The 18,271-nt window shown below is 52.1% G+C and overlaps 1 protein-coding gene across 5 annotated transcripts in view; it reads left to right on the forward strand.

The window, feature by feature from the left end:
- Nucleotides 1-18,271, forward strand: part of MICAL2 (microtubule associated monooxygenase, calponin and LIM domain containing 2) — a 150,058-nt gene that overhangs the window by 64,838 nt on the left and 66,949 nt on the right. For 3 of the 5 annotated variants that reach the window (XM_087821733.1, XM_087821734.1, XM_087821737.1), the window contains exons 16-23: nt 964-1,086; nt 2,244-2,462; nt 2,681-2,782; nt 3,992-4,117; nt 13,601-13,708; nt 14,751-14,937; nt 16,541-16,629; nt 18,099-18,198. In XM_087821733.1, coding sequence (XP_087677859.1) covers nt 964-1,086; nt 2,244-2,462; nt 2,681-2,782; nt 3,992-4,117; nt 13,601-13,708; nt 14,751-14,937; nt 16,541-16,629; nt 18,099-18,198 — 1,054 coding nt within the window. Of the gene's footprint in view, nt 1-963; nt 1,087-2,243; nt 2,463-2,680; nt 2,783-3,991; nt 4,118-13,600; nt 13,709-14,750; nt 14,938-16,540; nt 16,630-16,679; nt 16,686-18,098; nt 18,199-18,271 lie in introns of all 5 variants that reach the window. The other 2 variants (XM_087821735.1, XM_087821736.1) reach the window with 2 other exon arrangements.

Below are 18,271 nucleotides of genomic sequence, written 5' to 3' on the forward strand. Positions count from 1 at the left end.
AAACAAGGGGAAACTGAGTCACCAGCCTTAGCTCCATGTGGGCTGCAGGAATGGGGACCAACCTCCCAAGTGTTGTGGTGCCCCCTCTCCCTGTTCCCTCGGGTCAGGTTGGCAGGGCTGTGCGTCTGACCAGGGTCAGGGTGAGGCTGAAGGTGGTCAGAGCTGTGGGCAGGAAGCAGGCTGAGTTGACTTCTCTTGGACTCTGGCTTGGGGTCTGTGATGCTGGGTTCAGTCTGCTCCCCTAAAGTCCTCTGGGGTGCCACTGTCACATCACCAAAACTTGGGACAAAGGGGTTGGTTTTTCTTCGGAGCACGGGTGTTCATGATAGAGTTTGGCTCGTCTCAGGAAGGCAGACACCAGGTTAGTTAGGTCTTACAGGTGATCACAGATGTCCTCCTGGCCTTGACACGAGCCACGCCCCTTCCAGACAAACTGACCTTCCCCGAAAACCAGGCTTTAGCATAAGGGGGTCATTTTCCTGAAACTTGTCATTCCGAATTCTTCTCTCAATAGCCCCTTCTGGAGGCTTGGTCCCTTGCAGCCCCCGAGTGTTGCTGAAGCTGTCTTCCATCAGGACTGCAGCACCCGCCTGTCCTCTAGTAGGCAGGAAGCTTTTCCGTTTGTAGGAGGACCCCGGGGCCAGCCACCCTGGCCTGACATGGGCTCTGGCAGGGCCTGTCCAGTGCCCCGGGTCTGAGCCAACAGCAAGGCCTCCCTGAATTCACACGTTGTCCCAAAGGAGGGGACTCCAGGACTTGCTGTCCGCCTGGGCAGAGAGCCAGGGTTCAGGTTTCCTGGCAGGGCACAGCCTGAGCTCTGCCCAGTGCTCCCACTCTCTCTGTACCTGAAAACTCTCGCTCCTGCCTCCCTTCCTCTGCTCCCTCCAAGCGTCTCACTCTGACTCAACCTTTTCCTTCACGCTTCCTGCGGCTGCTTTTTTGGACTCACCTTCCTCCTCCCAGGAACGCCGTGTCTCAGGGGTAGGTATGCCTGTCCTGCGCTCATCCTCTGACCCTCCTGTTAACTCTCGCTGTCTCAAGCCAGAAGAGGCCACAACCAGCCCATCACCTCCTCTGAAAAGGCAGGTAGGGCTCCTCCCAGTGGATGGGGTCTTGGTGAAGCCAGAGGGGACACTGATGCAGAGGGGTGGGCTCAGTCAGCCCTCTGCACACCCCAAATAGGGCTGATTGTAAGTTCTCTGGGAAGGCAGACACAACATGCGGTCCCCACCCTTATAGGTAAGAATAACCAAATATGCAGCATCTTGAAACATGCCATTGGTCCTTCAGCCAGTCAGAGGTATTGGCTGACCAGCTGCTGTGCTCTTGGTGCTCTGCTTTTTTGGTCTGTGGTCTGTTTTTTCTGGTATCCCTGGAACACAGCTTTAAGTGCAGACCACTTAAACAAGCTGATTTATAAACTGATGAAAAAGTGACAGTGATAGTGGAATGGGCTTAGGTGGCCACTTGGCTGCACGCAGTAAGGGGGAAGGCTGGAATGTGGTGCAGGCCTCCCCTGGTGCCCGAGTAGACGAGGCCCTGCTTGGTGCTCCGGGCGGCAGCAGCGGACCGTGGCTTTTCCCAGCCAGCATCTCTGGGTTTGGAATTTGAACAGAATCACTTACTGACCACAGCATTCAGACTTGCTGGTCAGCATGATAAATTTTATGTTGCTTCTGGGCAGTAGAGGTTGAATGAGTTCAGTGTGGGTATGAAGCAAAGATTTTTGTCTGAGTGTACAAGAATTACCTAAAGAGCAATTTATTTGTTTCGATTAAAAAAAGAGGGGATATTAAAAACAAACAAACCTCTGGTGCCCACCCCAAGACCAATTAAATCAGAATCTCTGGAAGTCAGGCCCAGTCTTGGGTTGTTAGTTAAAGTGCCCTAGGTGATGGTCAATGTGCATCCAGGGTTGAGAACCGGGGTTGTGCAGGTTTTGATTTGGTGAGTCCCGAGGGAGGCCCAGCACTATGTTGCTAAGGAGGATATCAGATATATATATAATGTTATTAACCAATGTTAACCCAAAAAAGTTAATTTAAAGAGAAAATGGGGAAAAAAAATAAAAATAAAGAAAAGGAGAGATCAGGTGATTCTGATGCAGGTGGTGGAACATCAATGCCAGCTTAGTTTGGAATCTTACTCAGGGTGGCACCTGTTGTGCCCTTAGTCCCTGGTCCTCATGGGGAGCTATGACAGGGCCATAGTAGGGAAGGAAACTTGATTTCCCTTCTCTCCAGTTCCCCTCTGGGGTTGTGCCGGGGCACGTGCTCCGAGAGATAAACCAAGTGTCTGCTGGTGGAGAGTGCCCGAGCCGGCCCTGGAGAGCCAGAGCCAAGTCTGATCTGCAGCTGGGTGGGCCAGAAAACTGCGCTGCCCTGCCTCCTGCCTGCCAGGAAGCACTGGCCCTGTCCGGGGTGCTGCGGCGGCTGCAGCTGGTGGAGGAGAAGATTCTCCAGGTGACAGCCTCGCCCTTTGCCCTGCCTCTGCCTGGGTCTGGGGTGCCTTCCATTCCCCCTACCTCCACCTGCCCTGGGTGGGCTCCTGCTCTTGCTGTTTGTGCCCTGTCCCCCATCCTGTGTGTAGTGAGACAAGGCTGTCTGACTGCCTTCCACATCCCACCATCCCTGTCTCTGTCACTGTCTTTTTCCTTTCTCCTTTCTCGTCTTGACTGCAGAAGAGGGCTCAGAACTTGGCCAACAGGGAATTTCACAAAAAGAACATTAAGGAGAAGGCAGCCCACCTGGCCTCCATGTTTGGACACGGGAATTTCCCACAGGTAAACGGGGGGCTTTCAGAGCCCCTGGAACCCGGGCGTTGGACATCCAGTGAGGTGACTGTGAATCAGTCTCTGGAGTTCCATTTCCTCCTTCCTCCTGCTTTTGTAGCACGAGGCGCGATTCATTTTTTAAGCCACTGAAGAATTCAAGGTGCCATCTAAAAAAGATGCAAATGAGAGCATTCAAAATAAGTAGATAGATCAGGACAAAGGGAAAGCCAAGGCAGAGAAGTGAGCTCAGATCAAAGGCAAACGTTACTGAACAGAAACACAGGCTGTTTGATCCTACACAGCTTCTGAGTAGGCCCTGAGCTTCCTAAGGGCCAACGCAAAGAGGAAAAGCTGGTCAGTGCAAGAATTACGTCACAGAGCCTTTAAGGTGAAAGCAAACCAGTTGTTCGTGATGTTTGGGACATGATGGAGAAATCTCCCCACGGCCTCAGTCACGGAGACACCGAGGAGGAGAGGTCAGCCACAGGCTGGAACCTGCGCTCTGCTTTCCCAAAGGCAGCACGGAGCCCAGGAGAACAGCTTTGCCTTAGAATACAAAGCACAGCCCCCTCCAAGCCAGATGCTCATTTAGAAACTTGCTAAAGAGAAGACATGTGCTGGCAAGGAGATAAAAAAATTGATATGAGACCTCACAGTGCGTGTATGCATAAGATGCTCTCTTGCAGCAAACTTAGTCTCTAGAACATTCCTCCATTGATGCTCTCACTCAGTCTCCTCCATACCTGTGTCCTCTGCTACTCAGCTCAGCCACTGACATGGGAAAGAGGCTTTTCATTTTTAGGTGCCAGGAGGCTGGCACAGTTGTCTGCAGCTGCAGAGGCCCCTGCCAGGGCCATCTGCCCCAAAGTAGCCCAGGACTCTCCTTTCCTAAGCTTGCACCTGCCACTTTATACCAAGCTCTTGAGTGAGGACTTTAGGACTTAGCGCTGGTGTCTTGGCTGACATAGGCAGGAGCAGAATGGACCTGCTCCAGCTGTTATAGCGTGGCAAGGGAGTTGGAATAGTTGTAGCAGGAAATGCAACCAGGAGCCAGATAGTCCTGGTGGGCCCCAGAAACAAAGGCCTCTGCTTTGTCCTGAGATGCGGGCCTGCATGTCTTTTCCCCTCCTCTGCTGCGTCGGCATGGGGATGCATCAAGGTGAGCATCCCTGTGCCTTGCCTGGGATAATCAGTTTCCTCTGTTTCTGTTCTATGCAGAATAAACTACTCTCTAAAGGCCTGTCTCCCACTCATCCTCCGTCTTCTCCCTCCTGCCTTCCGTCTCCTGATCCAGCTGCCACTTCCTCTCCGTCGGCTGCTGACTCTGTTTCTCCTGCCAAAAAGGTAGTTGTCCTGAACGATTAGCTCCCCCACTCCCTGCATGTTCTGAGATGTCCTCCTGCTCCTCTCGACCTGCACAGGCAAACAGCTGGAGCTCGGCTTGGCTGAGACAAAAATCTGTAAGATACTTCCCAACAGTCCCAGGTTTGGTTTTTGGTTTTTGTTTTTGTGTTGGACCCAGCAACATAGCGGAACACAAAAACTGACTAACACTGCTCGTTCATCCAGCAGGCATTAATTGGGCACCCGCTCTATGCCAACCACTGGGCCAGGTGCTGGGGAAATAAAGAGGGTTCTCTTACTACAGTTTAGATGCTAAACAGCACATTAGAATAGAAATAAGTAACTTTTTACCATATGAAATTGCCGATACTTGACTGGTTTTGACCCAACAAAATGGCATTTTTACGTGGCAAACCTCATATAATACTATGCATCAATTCTATGAGAAGTATAAAAGGCAAGATTGTAGGAACCCAGAGGGTAGAGGCCTGAAGGATTCAGAGGAGGAAACATGGGGGCTGAGTGTTGAAGGTTATACAGCAGGATTTGCTGGAGGAAAGCGTAGGGGGAGGGTATTTTTGGAAGGGCCCGGCATGTGCAAAGGAAGGCAGACAGGACCTGCATGGACGGAAGGTGAGAAGTCTGGTGTGACTTGAACTAGGGGATAAAAGGATTCATGGGGGTGCAGAGGATGAGTATGAAAGTGAGCCCACTCCTTTCGTGTTAAGGAATTTCATTGTATCTCTTACAAAGAGCCACTGAAGGCCCTTCTCCGTGTTCCAGAAGGATGGCTCAGCAGCAGTGCAGAGGTCGGCTGGGGGGGGGGGGGGAGCTAACCCTGCTTAAGTGGGTAGTGAAATGCACCATGGGCAACTGTTAAAGGTGGGCTCTGGGCGCTTTTCATGTTGCCCCTTGCCCTCCTATTACTAATATGCTGAGGACACTACCAGGCTGGGAGGGAGAGGGGCAGCCTTCGGAGAAGTTTGGCCGTGGAGTGGATGAGCCTAAAAGCAGACATGAAGCCCACTTTTTTAGCTGTTGCACATGGGAGTGGCTTTGGAGTCTCTTCCCTGCAGACTGTGCTCCTCTGAACACATCCAGCCTGCGTAGCTGCCACCTAGCTCGGTGGGCAGGGCTGAACGTCCCCATCAGAGCTGCTGCTCGTTTGCTTCCGAGCCGTTAGGCTGATGCACAAACCAGCTCCCTGCCGTCACATCAGTGGAACGTTAGGAGTTGCCTCCTTGTGTGTAGCTGGGGGTTCTACCTCCTTTCATCCCCACCACTGTGGGAAGAAGGGTGCAGGTAGGGTCTCCAAGAAAGGAACAAGGAATCTTATCAGCCCCACCTCTTCCACGGTCCCCAACGTGGTAAAACACATCCCTGGCAGGGCAGCAGGAGGTGACGTGGAGAAACACAAACACGCTCTGTCTTCAAGTCCGTTTAAAGCAGCCAAGGCTGAGATGCCCGCACCTTGTCCCAGGTCAGCCTTGGGTCAGTTGTTTGACCTTAAGTCTCCTGACATGTCTGGGCCTCCACTTTCTCATCAACAAGAGAGTGATTCCTGGCTCACATGAGAGTGAGCTATATGAGTGGACACTGGCATTTTTTGTCATCACCCTCACGAAAAGGCTTCAGAGTAGCCTTTTTGCCCTTCCCTGGGGAGTACTTCCTTCTGTGGAAAAAGGCCATCATCACCCTCGACAGGATGATAAAGGCAAGAGCACTTGGGCACAGACAGGCAGTGGCTCATGGTCCTGGCTGTGCGGCCAGCCCGCCCCTTGCTTGTCTCTGGCCCAGCCCCTCTCTGGCTGGTCCTGGTCAAGGCCCTCTCTGGTCCCTGCTTTTCTTTTTACCTCAGGACAGCCTGGCTGGGTCACTGCCCTGTCAGGGCTGAGGGCGGAGCCACCTCACTCCCCAACTTTCCCTGACATGGGTGCCAGTAGGTATTCATTCTCTAGGTGGTGGCCTGCCCAGGTGCATGTGGGGCCTCCGGGGTGTGACAGACACTTGTCGGTAGGCATATCTCCTGTCACATCATCATCACACATCACCACAGGAGGCCCAGGCTGCCGCTTCTCCAGTGGGCCCTTCAAACAGCTTCAAACCAATGGCACTCAGGAAATCAGTGAGTCAACATTCATTCATTTGACAAATATTTGAGTGACAGCTTTGGTGTCAGGCGTTTCAGGCTCTTGGGATGCGCATCAATGAACAGGAGTTATGTCCCTGCCCTGATGGGACTTGCCTCCTACTAGGGGGAAATAACCAACAATAATATGATGTAGAAGTAAAGTATGTAATATGTCAGAAGATAAGATGTTACTTCCTATGGAAAAATTAGCAGATAGCAGGGACTTGGCGTATAAGGGAAGGGTAGCAATTGTAATGGCGTAACAGGAGGTTCTTCCTGGGAAAGAACAAACTGAGCAGGAACCACAGAACAGAAAACAAAGATACAGGAAGAAGGCTAGTGCCCAGGGCTCCTGACTCCAGCCCGGTATTCTCTCCTCTGTACGGTGGAGGCCTCCTCAGAGGGAGCAGCCCAGAGGCTGTGTCCATGCAGAGCTCACACAGGGAGGGCTGCAGATGGGGTGGACTTTGGGATGGCCAACCCCAGGTTCCCTCTACAGCTTTGTTCCTTGTTTCTCCCAGGTACACTAGAACAATCACCCCTGTTTTTCTTATCCCATCTCCTAAGCTAACCTTGGCCATCAAGTGATGGTGTAATTGGGCTTTTTTAATGTACCTTCACAAAAGTGTGTCTGGGAATGATAGGGGAGCTCTTAGAAAGGGGCCCCAGGCAAGTCACTTACCCTCTCTGTGCTTTAGTTTCTCCATTTGTAAAAAGGACCAGGTTGGGCCTGACACTCATGGATCCCCCCAGATCTCACTGTGAAGCCATTGTAGGCACTTAGGGACAGAGTGGTGAGTTTCTTGGAGAGGATATTACCAGTTGCACTGGCAACCCCCATCCCCCTGACCACACCCCGCCATTGATTCAGCACTGGGTTGTGCACATGCAGAATCCGACAGTGACCATCTCCTTGGAGAAGAGAATCAGCTGCCCCTTAAAGTAGGTGACAGCTCAGTGATAAACAACTTTCTTCAGTTGGTGGAGCTCAGGGAGCCTCCCTCCTGGAGAGAGCCTGGAGCCTTAATGCTTCTTCCAACAGATTATGGGCTGCCCTCATCACCCAGTGACCCAAGTTTGCCTCAACTCAGGGGAGCCAGAGGAAGGAAAATGTACTTGAAAACTGATCGTAAGCCCTTGGCCACCTCCTGGCAGGCAGCCTGTTTCTGCTCCTACCCTAGAGCCCCATGCAATTCTGAGGATCTGAGGATGATCACCTTCTCTTGAGAACAGACTTGACTGGACAGGCCATGAGGAGTATATGTTACTCACGGGGACAGAAACCTGGGTCACTGACTCAGCCTTCAGACTACACTTGCCCACCCTCTCAGACTGATGGTCTGCCTTAGGTTTCTAAGTGATCCTGATGGGGTTTTTTTGTGTGTGTTTGTTAGTTTGGGCCTGAAAAGTTACAGAGGATCTTGAAATCTTCTCCTTCAGGACCCAGATTCTTACCCCAGAGTCTTGTCTTCAAGACCTTAGACTATGGAATTATGTCCAGTCTTACGTCCTCAGCAGCACTGGACTCATCCATCCCATCAAACCAGCCCACCTGTGGTGGTATCAGCCCCCTCTCACCCATTAGCTAACTTCTTTATTTAAGAAGGGAAGCCACTGCCCATTGGCCTCTGCCCTGGCTACTGGCCATGTGCAAGGCTGCTGAGCTATGGTAAGAACAAGATGGCTGAGTGTTTGCACAGCTGAGCAAGGGGGATGGCCTCACTGGCCTAGAGGCTGGGGCTTAGTCCTGCTGGGTCATAGAGCAATGCGTATTGCAAAAGGAGCTTTCTCTACCCTTGTGGGTGTTTGCTTTGAAACTGGATTTGCAGGGTTTACTCTAGAGATTTGCATGTTAAAGGGAAGCTGGGCAGTCTCAGGTGGCAATCTGCCTTTGTCTCATCTGATACAGGGTAGATCTCAAGCTTCCTCCAACCTCATTGTCCTCTCTGTCCCAGGGATACAGCTGGGCAGCTCTTTGGATGTGTCCTACATGCATTCCAGCCAGGGGATTTTACTGGGCAGAGTGCTGGTGTGTCTCAAGGAGGCAGAGTGCTAGAGGGAGAAGGTTATGGGCTTGGAGTCACACTTGGAGTCCTAGCACCAGTTCCTGCGCGACCTTGGACAAGCCAGTGGACCTCTCAGTGCCTTAGTTTCCTAACCTATAGAGTGGAGAGGAGAGCAGCTACTCCTAAGGGTGACTGGAATGATGCAATGACCTAGCCTGTGTCAAAAATGCCTGACATATGCAGTAAATGTGCTCTTTCCCAAGTGGAGGAGAATTCTAGAAGGAAGCTCATTTACCTAAAATGCATGCTGATTCCTCTCATTCTAAATGCAAAGAAGTCACCTTCAGGCTTCCATTTCCATCCCAGCCACTTAGGAACAGTGAGGCGGCAGCTGAGTTAGAGACTCCCTGAACCTCAGCTGCCCTGGCTGTGAAGGGAGTTATAAGGCCTACCACACAGGCCATGAAGGTCAAATGCATATGATGAACAGCACGGTGCCTGGCACCAGGGCACAAAGGCGCAGATATGGGCTCCCACGGTGGGAGGGAGGAGAGGAGGTGTCACAGCCCCAATAGCCTGCCTGTGTCCAGATCTGAGCGTGTAAGATCCAGACTCCTTTGAACAAAGGGGTTTCGATCCTTGACCTCCCTTTCCCCTACCCTGGGCATATGGCTGAGGGCTCAGGTCCACCAGCCTGTTCTCTGATGTTTCTCAGGCAGGGACTCCTCAGTGAGGAGTGTTGTTGCCCAATAGGCCCAGGAGATGTTTTCTGGCCCTGCCTGTGGAAACCTCCCGCTCTGGTGACCCCCCAGCTCTGAGGCCCTGGGAACTTCACTCTCACCCCTGCCTGACCCTGGGCTTTATGAGGCTCACAGCAGGCAGGTGGCCACAGGTTGCCCAGCTCTGCAGAGGAGCACAGCCTGGACACCTGGTATTATTGGCTGAGCGCCAGGCCCCAGGGAGGACATTACCATTGTTTAGACACAAAAGGGCCAGGAGCCTGCTTCCTCCTTCATTCAGAGCATCTGCTCTGTGCCAGGGGTGAAGAGGTGAATAAAACAGGGTCATGACATCGTGGAGTACAGACCAGAGGGGAGGTAGGCCGGCTCGGAACAGGGTGGGAAAGGCCCCAACGGCCAGGCAGAGACCGTCATATTCTGAGCGGGAGTAATAGGACTGCCTTAGGAATGTCTCTGTGGAGGTCCAGCGATCTTCTGCAGCCTCTGGTGATGGTGCTTGCGACAACAGTTATGTCACCGTGCTAGAATCTGGGTTGAGAAAAGCCAGCAGGCTCATCCTTGGTGAGCCCCATTGTTCTTACTCGTGCAGGGGAGGAAACCCAAGCAACCAGCCGTTCTCCCGGTGAAGGCAGTCTAGGGAGGAGAAAAGTCCCAGAACACAGACGTGGTTGTGCTTTGGACCCATTAACTATCTGCCAGGTGCTCTTGGGAGCCCAGTGCCATGTGAGGCATAGCCCAGATTCTTTGATGACCTTCTTTTGCAGCCCTGCAAGGATGGTGGTGGTCTCCCCATCGTATAGACAAGGAAACTGAGGCTCTCAGAGGGAAATGGTGTGTGTGAGGTTAATCTAATGTAATGTGAAATGACAGACCTTCTGAATTGTTTAACCATCCTAGCATGCTCTAATTAGCTGAAAAATAATTAGAATTTACAATGGAAAAGGGGGCGTGAGAAATAGCTCAGTTCCTTAATTTTACGAGAATATTGAAAGATACATAAAGGGTTATGAAAAACAGTCCATGTCCTCCATAATTACCAATTCTTAAAAAACTAGTGAGTGGGACATGATCATTTTTGGTCAGATCATAAGATTGCACAACTTTGCATTTGACAGACTCTTCCCAGACAAGTCTTAAGCCTCCCCAGTTACATACGTGACTTGCTTTTCAGTGCATGAAGCTCCTTTTTGAGAACCTCCAGATCTTACTCTCATATTATACCAGTTTTCTGGAAGTTTCTCCATGAGTTGAGCATCTCTTTCTTTCAGGATCCCGAGAGTCTGGTCATTTCCCAGTCAACCAGAGCAGGGCTACTTAATGTGTGGTCCACGGGCAGGTACTGGTCTGTGACCCTGTGAGCACAGCAAGTGAGAGTAAACATCAGGCACCAGCAAAGCCATGTGACATTGCCACACATCAAAGTGTGTGATCATATTTCTACTGATTCATTTTTATTGTATTCAAGAGTATCAGGCCACAGGGATTAGAGATTAAGAAGTAAAAGCAAAATCTGGTCATTCAAAAATTCACCACTGAAAGTTTGAGGAGCACTGAGCTAGCACAAGTCCGGCTGGTCATGTCCACACTCTCGTGGAGGTGTTCTGCTGTCAGGAAACAGAAGGTAACCTGTGATACCCTCGATAATGTTCACCTTCACACTGGCCTTTAGGGTAGGCTTCATGGGCCCCCTTTCACTCTTTTAGACAAGTTCTCCATCACATAGTCTCCTTGTGACCTCTTCAGGAAGTCTGCATCCACCTTGTGATATTGACCAGCAGTGACTCTGGGATGGTTTCCATCAGATTGGGAAGAGCATGTAGGAGGCCCCCTGCTGATTTCCTTAAGGATGCTTTCACTTCATCACTCTTAAGAAAGCCGCTGTCACAGAGTAGGGATGTAGATGCAGCAGGGAGAAAGGAGCCTTTTTGGCCTCTAATGAAAGACCAGGTTCGGTCTTCACCCTGTATCCCCTGGCCGGGTGACAGGACAGTGCCCTGTGCTGGTAGAACCATGTAGCAGGCTCAGGGCTGCTCAGACATGTTTTGGAGACACCCTTCAGCAACCGCACAGCCCTCTGCCTGCTTCCATAATTGCTCCCTAAGTCATGATTGTGCAGAAGCTCAGCGATTACAAAGTGCTTATTAGCTAAGTGGTTAATAAGGTCTCATTAGGGACTTGTAGTTAAAGCCCCAGAAAGTACAGTCTCAATCTCCGCTAACTCAGGGGATGCAACAGTTGCACGTGGGTGTCACAGCATTACCATCAAGACTTTCTGGAGAAGACAGCAAAGCCAGCCCACACCCTGGGCTAGTGGAGATGGCCACGCAGGGGCAGTGTGGTCAGGGAGGTAAATCTGACCTCCCCTCTTTATTTTTATATAAACACAGGAAGTACTTAGTATTCTGCAGGCCTATCTGAGGGCTCATGTTGAGGGCCTTGGCGGGGGATGGAACATCAGGCAAACAGTAGAATATTGTCCTTAGGTAGTGCACCTGAGCGTTTCTTGAAAGCAGGAACCAAGTTTCTCGGCATTTGTGGAATCCTAAAAATTGCAGTGTGCGCTTGAAAGCAGAATCCTAATCTCTCCCGGGCCGGGCCAGCTGGGGTGGGGGCTGGGGGAAAGAGCTGTGGGGGGAGGGGGAAGGGAGTAAGGGCCTGGCAGCTGCTGCTCCTGAAAAGGGACAGTCTTTGTAAGTCCAAGGAGATCCCATCTGTCTGAGTCGTGGGATCAGGCCCCCGCAGCCACCTTCCCTACAATCCCCTGGAACCACAAACGTGGTTGGAGCCACCTTAATGAGGATGGCGAGTGTCACTCTTCCAGCCTGCCTGGCAGCCCCTCCCATTCGTTCCCTTGCAGCACCTGTGCTTTTGCTGGGATCCGAGGAGCTGGTCTCAGGTTCTGAGCGTGGGCTTGGCTACCAGGAGGTGGGGAGCTGTGGGAGCCTGCTGCCATTTGTTTTGCTTTCCCCGAACTTCCTGCTGTGTATTTGAGGCTACTGTTCTGGGCTTAGACGTGGTCTCTCCAGAGCAGTCTTGGATTTAGATTGAGGGCGTTCCGTCACCCACACACAAGTCACTGTTCTCCCTCCCAGTGGCCATCGGCCCGTGCCCGAGGGCCTTCAGCCTACATTGCAGCTCTCTCTGGCCACGTCTCCCAGAAGCTGGATTCAGAGGCTGGAGAGGGGCTGGGGCCCCCTCCTTGCAGGGTGATGGGGTCAGGAACAGCGTTTACAGAACCTCATACTGCTCATGTTTGCCTCCCTGAAGAGGGGACTGCGGCGGTCCTGGGGAGGCCTTTCGGAACTGGTGGGGAAAGGGGATCCGGCTGCATTTGCTGGGGGCGTGTGTACGATTGTGCCGTGTCTGCTTTGACTGTCAGCTCCCACCCCTTCCTCGGCTGCTCTACACATTGGGGGTGATCCGGGTACTTGTAGGCAGGCATGGGCCATACCCACAGGAGCCCAGGTACTCACCGCCCATCAGGCGGGCGATCCTCGGGGGCCCACGTGGAGTGGCTGCCTCCCCCACTGTGGGCGGGCCTTGCCCCAGCACTGGCCCTGGGGCCCTCTGGGTGCTGCTGCCTAGATTCTGCAGTGAAGCTCCCCATCCTGAGCCCTGCACCTGCCCAGGTGGGTCAGCTCCACTCCCAGTCTAGTCACTGCTTTTATTAGCAAGGTGGTCTGTGGTCCTGGCCTGGAGGGACTCTGGTCGGGCATAGCCATAGCTCCCTAGGGACAGGGGAGCTGCAGGGCTGGCTCCTGCCTACAGAATTCAGAGGAAGAAGGGAGGGAGGGATCAAGTTCACACTGGCCCATCTGCTGCTACGTACCAGGCACTTTGACACAGGTTCTCTCAGTTCTTACCACATACCCATGAGGCAGGCATTGTTATTCCTATTTTATTAAACTTAAAAACTGAGCTCAGTAGTGGTGATGCGGGGTCCTAACCTTCCGCCAGGTCTGTGGGGGCTCCACGCTCACTGAGCAGCAGCTAACAGCCCTCCAAGGGGGCGGGTCTCTGTAGGAGGGTGGCTGAGGTTCCACTGTTCGTGGGGTCTCGGTTCCTTAGCTCTTTGTCTCCTTTGCTCAGCTTCTGTGCCTCACAGGCTTTGGAGGCTCCAGTGACACAGCTGCAAACATGCCTTTTGGTGGAGATCAGACCAAGCAGCCCGGGTTGTCCCAGCCACTGATGAGAGAGGCCGTGGGGAGGTGCTTAGGTGGGGGTGGGGTCAGGAGACCTGAGTAGCGTCCTGAATCTTAGGTTTATTGCTAAGTGGCCTTAGAGAGATCCTTCCTCTCTCTGGATTCATTCACCTCATCTGTGCATCAAGAAACTCAATGACTCCAGAAGGCCCTGCACCCTCCGTGGATGTCGTTCTGTGCGTCACCAGGCTCACCCAGGGCCACAGATTCCATCTCTGTCCTTTGCTCCATCTCTAGAGTGCCTGCTGCCTGCTCCTGGCTGGCTTAGCCTGTCCTAGGTCGTCGGGTGCAGTTTGCACTTGGGTGTGGAGCCCTCTCCCACATCCAGCCTGTTTGTGTTTTCCTTCTCTTTGCTAACTGGCCTTCCCTTTGTCTCTGTCTCCTCTGCCTCTGCTCTTGGGTAGCTGACAGTAGGGAAAGTGTCCAGTGGAATAGGGGCTGCAGCTGAAGTCCTGGTCAATCTGTACATGAATGATCACAGACCTAAGGCCCAGGCCACCTCTCCAGACCTGGTAAGAATGAATACCCCTCAGCTTTCCCCTGCAGACTGGCTCTGGCCTCCAGGGAGGGTACACAGGATGCAGAGAGGATGGCCTGGCCCTCTCCCAGGTACCCCTTCTCGTGGATAAAAGGGGCTGAGAATGGGCTGGACCAGAGCAAAGGTAGATGGAGGCTGCATGTCCTTGAAGACAGACCTCCCCCGGTGACCTCTGGGATTGTTTCACAAGCAGGGCATCTTCCTTGCTACCTGGGAACTCAGAAAAAGGCCAGGCCAGGCCATCCACATAGTCAGACATCAATTCCTGTCAATGCTCAGTGTCCAAACTAAGTAGCCCTTTTGTGTTAGTTAAAGATTTCAGTAACTGAGAAACACCCTTTTCTTTGAATTCTCCCTTTCTCCAATCAGGGCCACTCACTGCCATTACCAGTGATTTGAGTTGACAATTCCTTTGGTTTCCTTTCAGCACATTCCCTTAGAATCAACTAGAGGCACCCCTGCCTTCACCCTACCTCCACCCCCCACTTGCATTTAGGAGTTTGACTGGCAGCCTGGTGGGCTGTGGGACACAGGCTCTCCCTTTTCTGCAGTTCTATTGAACAGTTTTGATGCCACACACTTTCCTGCCTGACTTAAGTCACTGCAGGGGAACAAAGATGGATAAGACATTCAGTGACCTCTCTGTACACCCTGGGACAGGTTTCTGGAGAGGGTGTCATTGGGCAGGCATATCTGGGGAAGATGCCCACTCTGTTAGACCAGGAGACGTCACAGCCACCCCGAAACCAGGGCAACCAGGCAAGGGGACAGCCCCTCCTGGGCCCATCCATGGCCCGCCTGCCTGGGCATACAATTTACAGCAGCCCCTGCAGTTTTGGGGGCTGCGTTGGGAGCATATTTCCCACACTCACGCTTTGCTGCAGCGCCTGCAGTGATGTGAGCAGCCACGATGTCCCCATGCTCAGGCGGAATTTCTGAAAGCCGGGGCCTCGCCTTCTAAGACTCGGTGTAAGCCCTAACACACTGCTCTTCTCTCCCGATGCCCTGTGCCCCAGGAAAGTATGCGAAAGGTGTTTCCCCTGAACCTGGGCGGCAGTGACACCTGTTACTTCTGCAAGAAGCGCGTGTATGTGATGGAGCGGCTGAGCGCCGAGGGCCACTTCTTCCACCGGGAGTGTTTCCGCTGCAGCGTCTGTGCTACCACCTTGCGCCTGGCTGCCTACGCCTTCGATGGTGACGAAGGTAACCACCTTCCCCCAGGGACAGGCTGGTCTCTGGCCTGGGCTCCTGTCCCTCTGGGGGCTCTGGGACACCCAACAGTTCCAGGGAGCACAGTATCATAGGAAAGCTGTTCAGGGAGCCTTAGCTCCTCTGGCCAGAGGGAGGCCATCTGCACGGGGAGGGGCTCCTGAGGGAGGAGGGAGCTGCCAGCACCTGGCATGCGTTGGCCCCGAAGGGCACCTACTGAGTGCCACGTGTCTTGTGTATGTTTTCTCGTTCGATCTCACCTCCTCCCATCGCCCCTGTGTGGTCGAGAAACGTGCTCAGCACCACACTGCTCATGTAATAAGGATTCAATAGATGATAGCACATGGGTGTTATTATTATTTATAAAGTATGTGTTAGAAAAATAACCATAATAGTAACAGAGTAACATCCTTACTGATAGATGGCTGAGCAGAGGTCATTGGTGAAGGAATTGCCCTCATTGGTACAAGTGATTCTTTTCTTTCTTTCTTTTTTTGGTTAATTCTCACCCAAGGATATTTTTTCCATTGATTTTTTTTTTTTTTTTTTTTTTTGAGAGAGTGGAAAGGAGGGAGTGAGAGAGAGAGGGAAGGAGGGAAACATTGATATGAGAGAGACACATTGATTGGTTGCCTCCCAAATGTGCCCTGACCAGGGCCAGGGATCAAACCTGCCACCCAGGTACGTGCCCTTGACTGGGAATCAAACTTGAGACCCTTCAGTGCATGGGCCAACACTCTAACCACTGAGCCATACCAGCCAGGGCACAAGTGATTATTTTCTAATTTTTAGTCCTTCACATTTGCACTGTCGGATATAATGAGAGGCAGTGTAGCACAGCGCTCGTGATTTCGGACCGGCAAATTCAAGTGCCAGGTTCAGATCTAGACCATAGCACTTACTAGCCCTGTAACCTTAGTCCTGTTCCCTCGCCTCCTGGTCCCTTAGTTTCCCCATCTTAATAGTACTTAGCACATGAGGTTGCTGTGAGGGTTGATGGGTCAATTTACTGGGAGCATTTAGAATAGTGTCTGGTATATTGCGAGTCCTACAAAAAAAAAATTCCTATTATCATTATTCCCATCATTACTGTTGCTGATGTAATGGCAAGCAGAGAAGGCTTTTCTGGAAAACACCCAAAGGTCCTGGACAGTGGCCTATGGCCCAGTGTACGTCGGGCCTGGGCTTTTCCCGCCTATCACTGCTGCCATCTGCTCCTGGCCTTTCCCACCCCTGGGGTCCTGGAAAAGAGGAGGGGCTGGAAATGGTGTTACTGTCCATTTTGCTGCCTGACAACTGGTCTTGGGAGGAGACTTAGCTTTCGTTTGGTTTGGGAATTATCTGAGGGTTTCAGCCCCATCCCTGGGAGCCCCTGTTTCTGCAGCCTGCCTCTGAGTCAGCAAAGGGTCCTGAGCCTTATCTCAGTGCCACCGTAAGGAAGGTGACAGAAACCTTTCCTAAGTGTGAGCTGCCCTGGGTTTGTTTCCATTTCTGGTGTTTTCTAACCTAGACAGTGGCGGGCACTTGGCTCAGGTGTGCTGGGGCCCTGTCTTACAGGAGAAAAACCTTTGTGTGTGTGCGTGTGTTTCTTTTACAGGCAAGTTTTTCTGCAAGCCTCATTTCATTCACTGTAAAACCAATAGTCAGCAACGGAAGAGACGGGCAGAGTTGAAGCAACAAAGAGAGGTACATTTTGCCTTGAAAGGGCTGGTGAAACAGGGAAGGGCTCTGGATAGGAAAAGGTTTTCAAGGGTTCCTCTACATTAGGCCAAATTTCTGGCCCCAGAAGGACTGAGACTCACAGATGAAGAAAAGGGCCCTGCTCCCTGATGTGAAAGTCCCTTTGCCTTGGCCTGTTCAGCTCTGGGGTATGTCCCACCAGATGCCAGCTCCCAGGTAAGTAAGTGGCTGTGCTGGCTTCTCATGAGAAGCCCAGAAGAGCTTTCCCATATGCCAGGGATGGGACTATATGCTCAGCCATGCAAAAGTTACAGGTTGTCTCCCGATGGTCCCCATTGTCCTATCCCCTAACCCCCACCCCTTCACCCCCCACACATGACCACAGGGTGCTGTTTGTAGGGATGCATGGTCTGGGGCCAACTTTGCTGAGATTTCCAAGTCCTTTCCCCAGGCCCTTGGATGTCAGCTAAGTGATGAGCAACAGGCTTGTTATAGTGCCCCCTCTGGCAGCTCTTAGCAAATAACCTCCGCGGCTTGAATCACCACTGCCAGCCAAGACCCACAACTTACAGCTTTTCTCTGATTACACGTTAATATAGGCTCAAAGTAGAAAAATGGATAAATAAATTAAACTATATAAAGAAGGAAAGTTAAATCACCCATCATGACTCTATCCTGAGAAAACCATACTTTCGTAGCAAACATTTCCTTCCAGACTTCTTCCTATGTGAATGGATTTTAACCTAGTCAGAATCCCATCACTACAGTTTTATCTTTCTTTTTTCACTAACACTGTATCAAGAACAGTTTCACAGGACATTAAATATTTTGGAACATAATTTTTGGTGCCTGTAAAAAATGGTCAATAATTTATTTAAAGAGTCCCATATTGTTGGATGTTCATGTTGTTTAATGTCTTTACCTTATAAATATTTTTACAGGGAACATCTTTGTATGTGCATATTTATCCACATTTCAAATTACTCACTTAGGATAGGTCATTAGAAATGTGATTGGAGAAAGGACATGTGTTTTAAAGGACTGTGAGCCCTGGGATCAATTTGCCCCCCCCCCGAGTGGTCATGCCCCTGTTCACCCCCATCAGCAGTGTTTGGGCACTGAGATTATTTGGGGGGCTGGTTCTGCAAAGTTCTTTTTTTTTTAAATTCTCACCCAAGGATATTTTTCCCATTGCTTTTCAGAGAGAGAGAGAGAGAGAGAGAGGTGAGAGAGACACGTTGATTGGTTGCCTCCTGCAGGTACCCTGGCTGGGGCTGGGGATGGAGCCTGCCACCGAGGTCCGTGCCCTTGGCCAGAGTCGAACCCGGGACCCTTCAGTCCGCCCACGGGCGCTCTGACCGCTGAGCCAAACCAGCGAGGGCCCCAGGTTCTGTTCTTACTGGCTCTCCTCTGCTTTCTGGAGGGGTCCTCTGTAAGCATCATGGACTAACTAGCCCCCCTTTGGTCTTTCTCAGGAGGCCCTGTGGAAGCAGCAGGAAGGCCCCGGGCGAGACCCCCCCGCGGAAAGCTCCTGCGCGGCCGCCGCCCTGGGCCCGCCGGTGGGCAGCCCCCCAGGTACCCCCACTTCCTCACTCGGGCGGGCGCTAGGCGGGCCCCCCGCGCCCCGGAGCCTGCTGACCCGGACGCG

This window comes from Miniopterus natalensis, chromosome 11 (genome assembly GCF_054644295.1).
Source record: "Miniopterus natalensis isolate mMinNat1 chromosome 11, mMinNat1.hap1, whole genome shotgun sequence".
NCBI lineage: Eukaryota > Metazoa > Chordata > Mammalia > Chiroptera > Miniopteridae > Miniopterus > Miniopterus natalensis.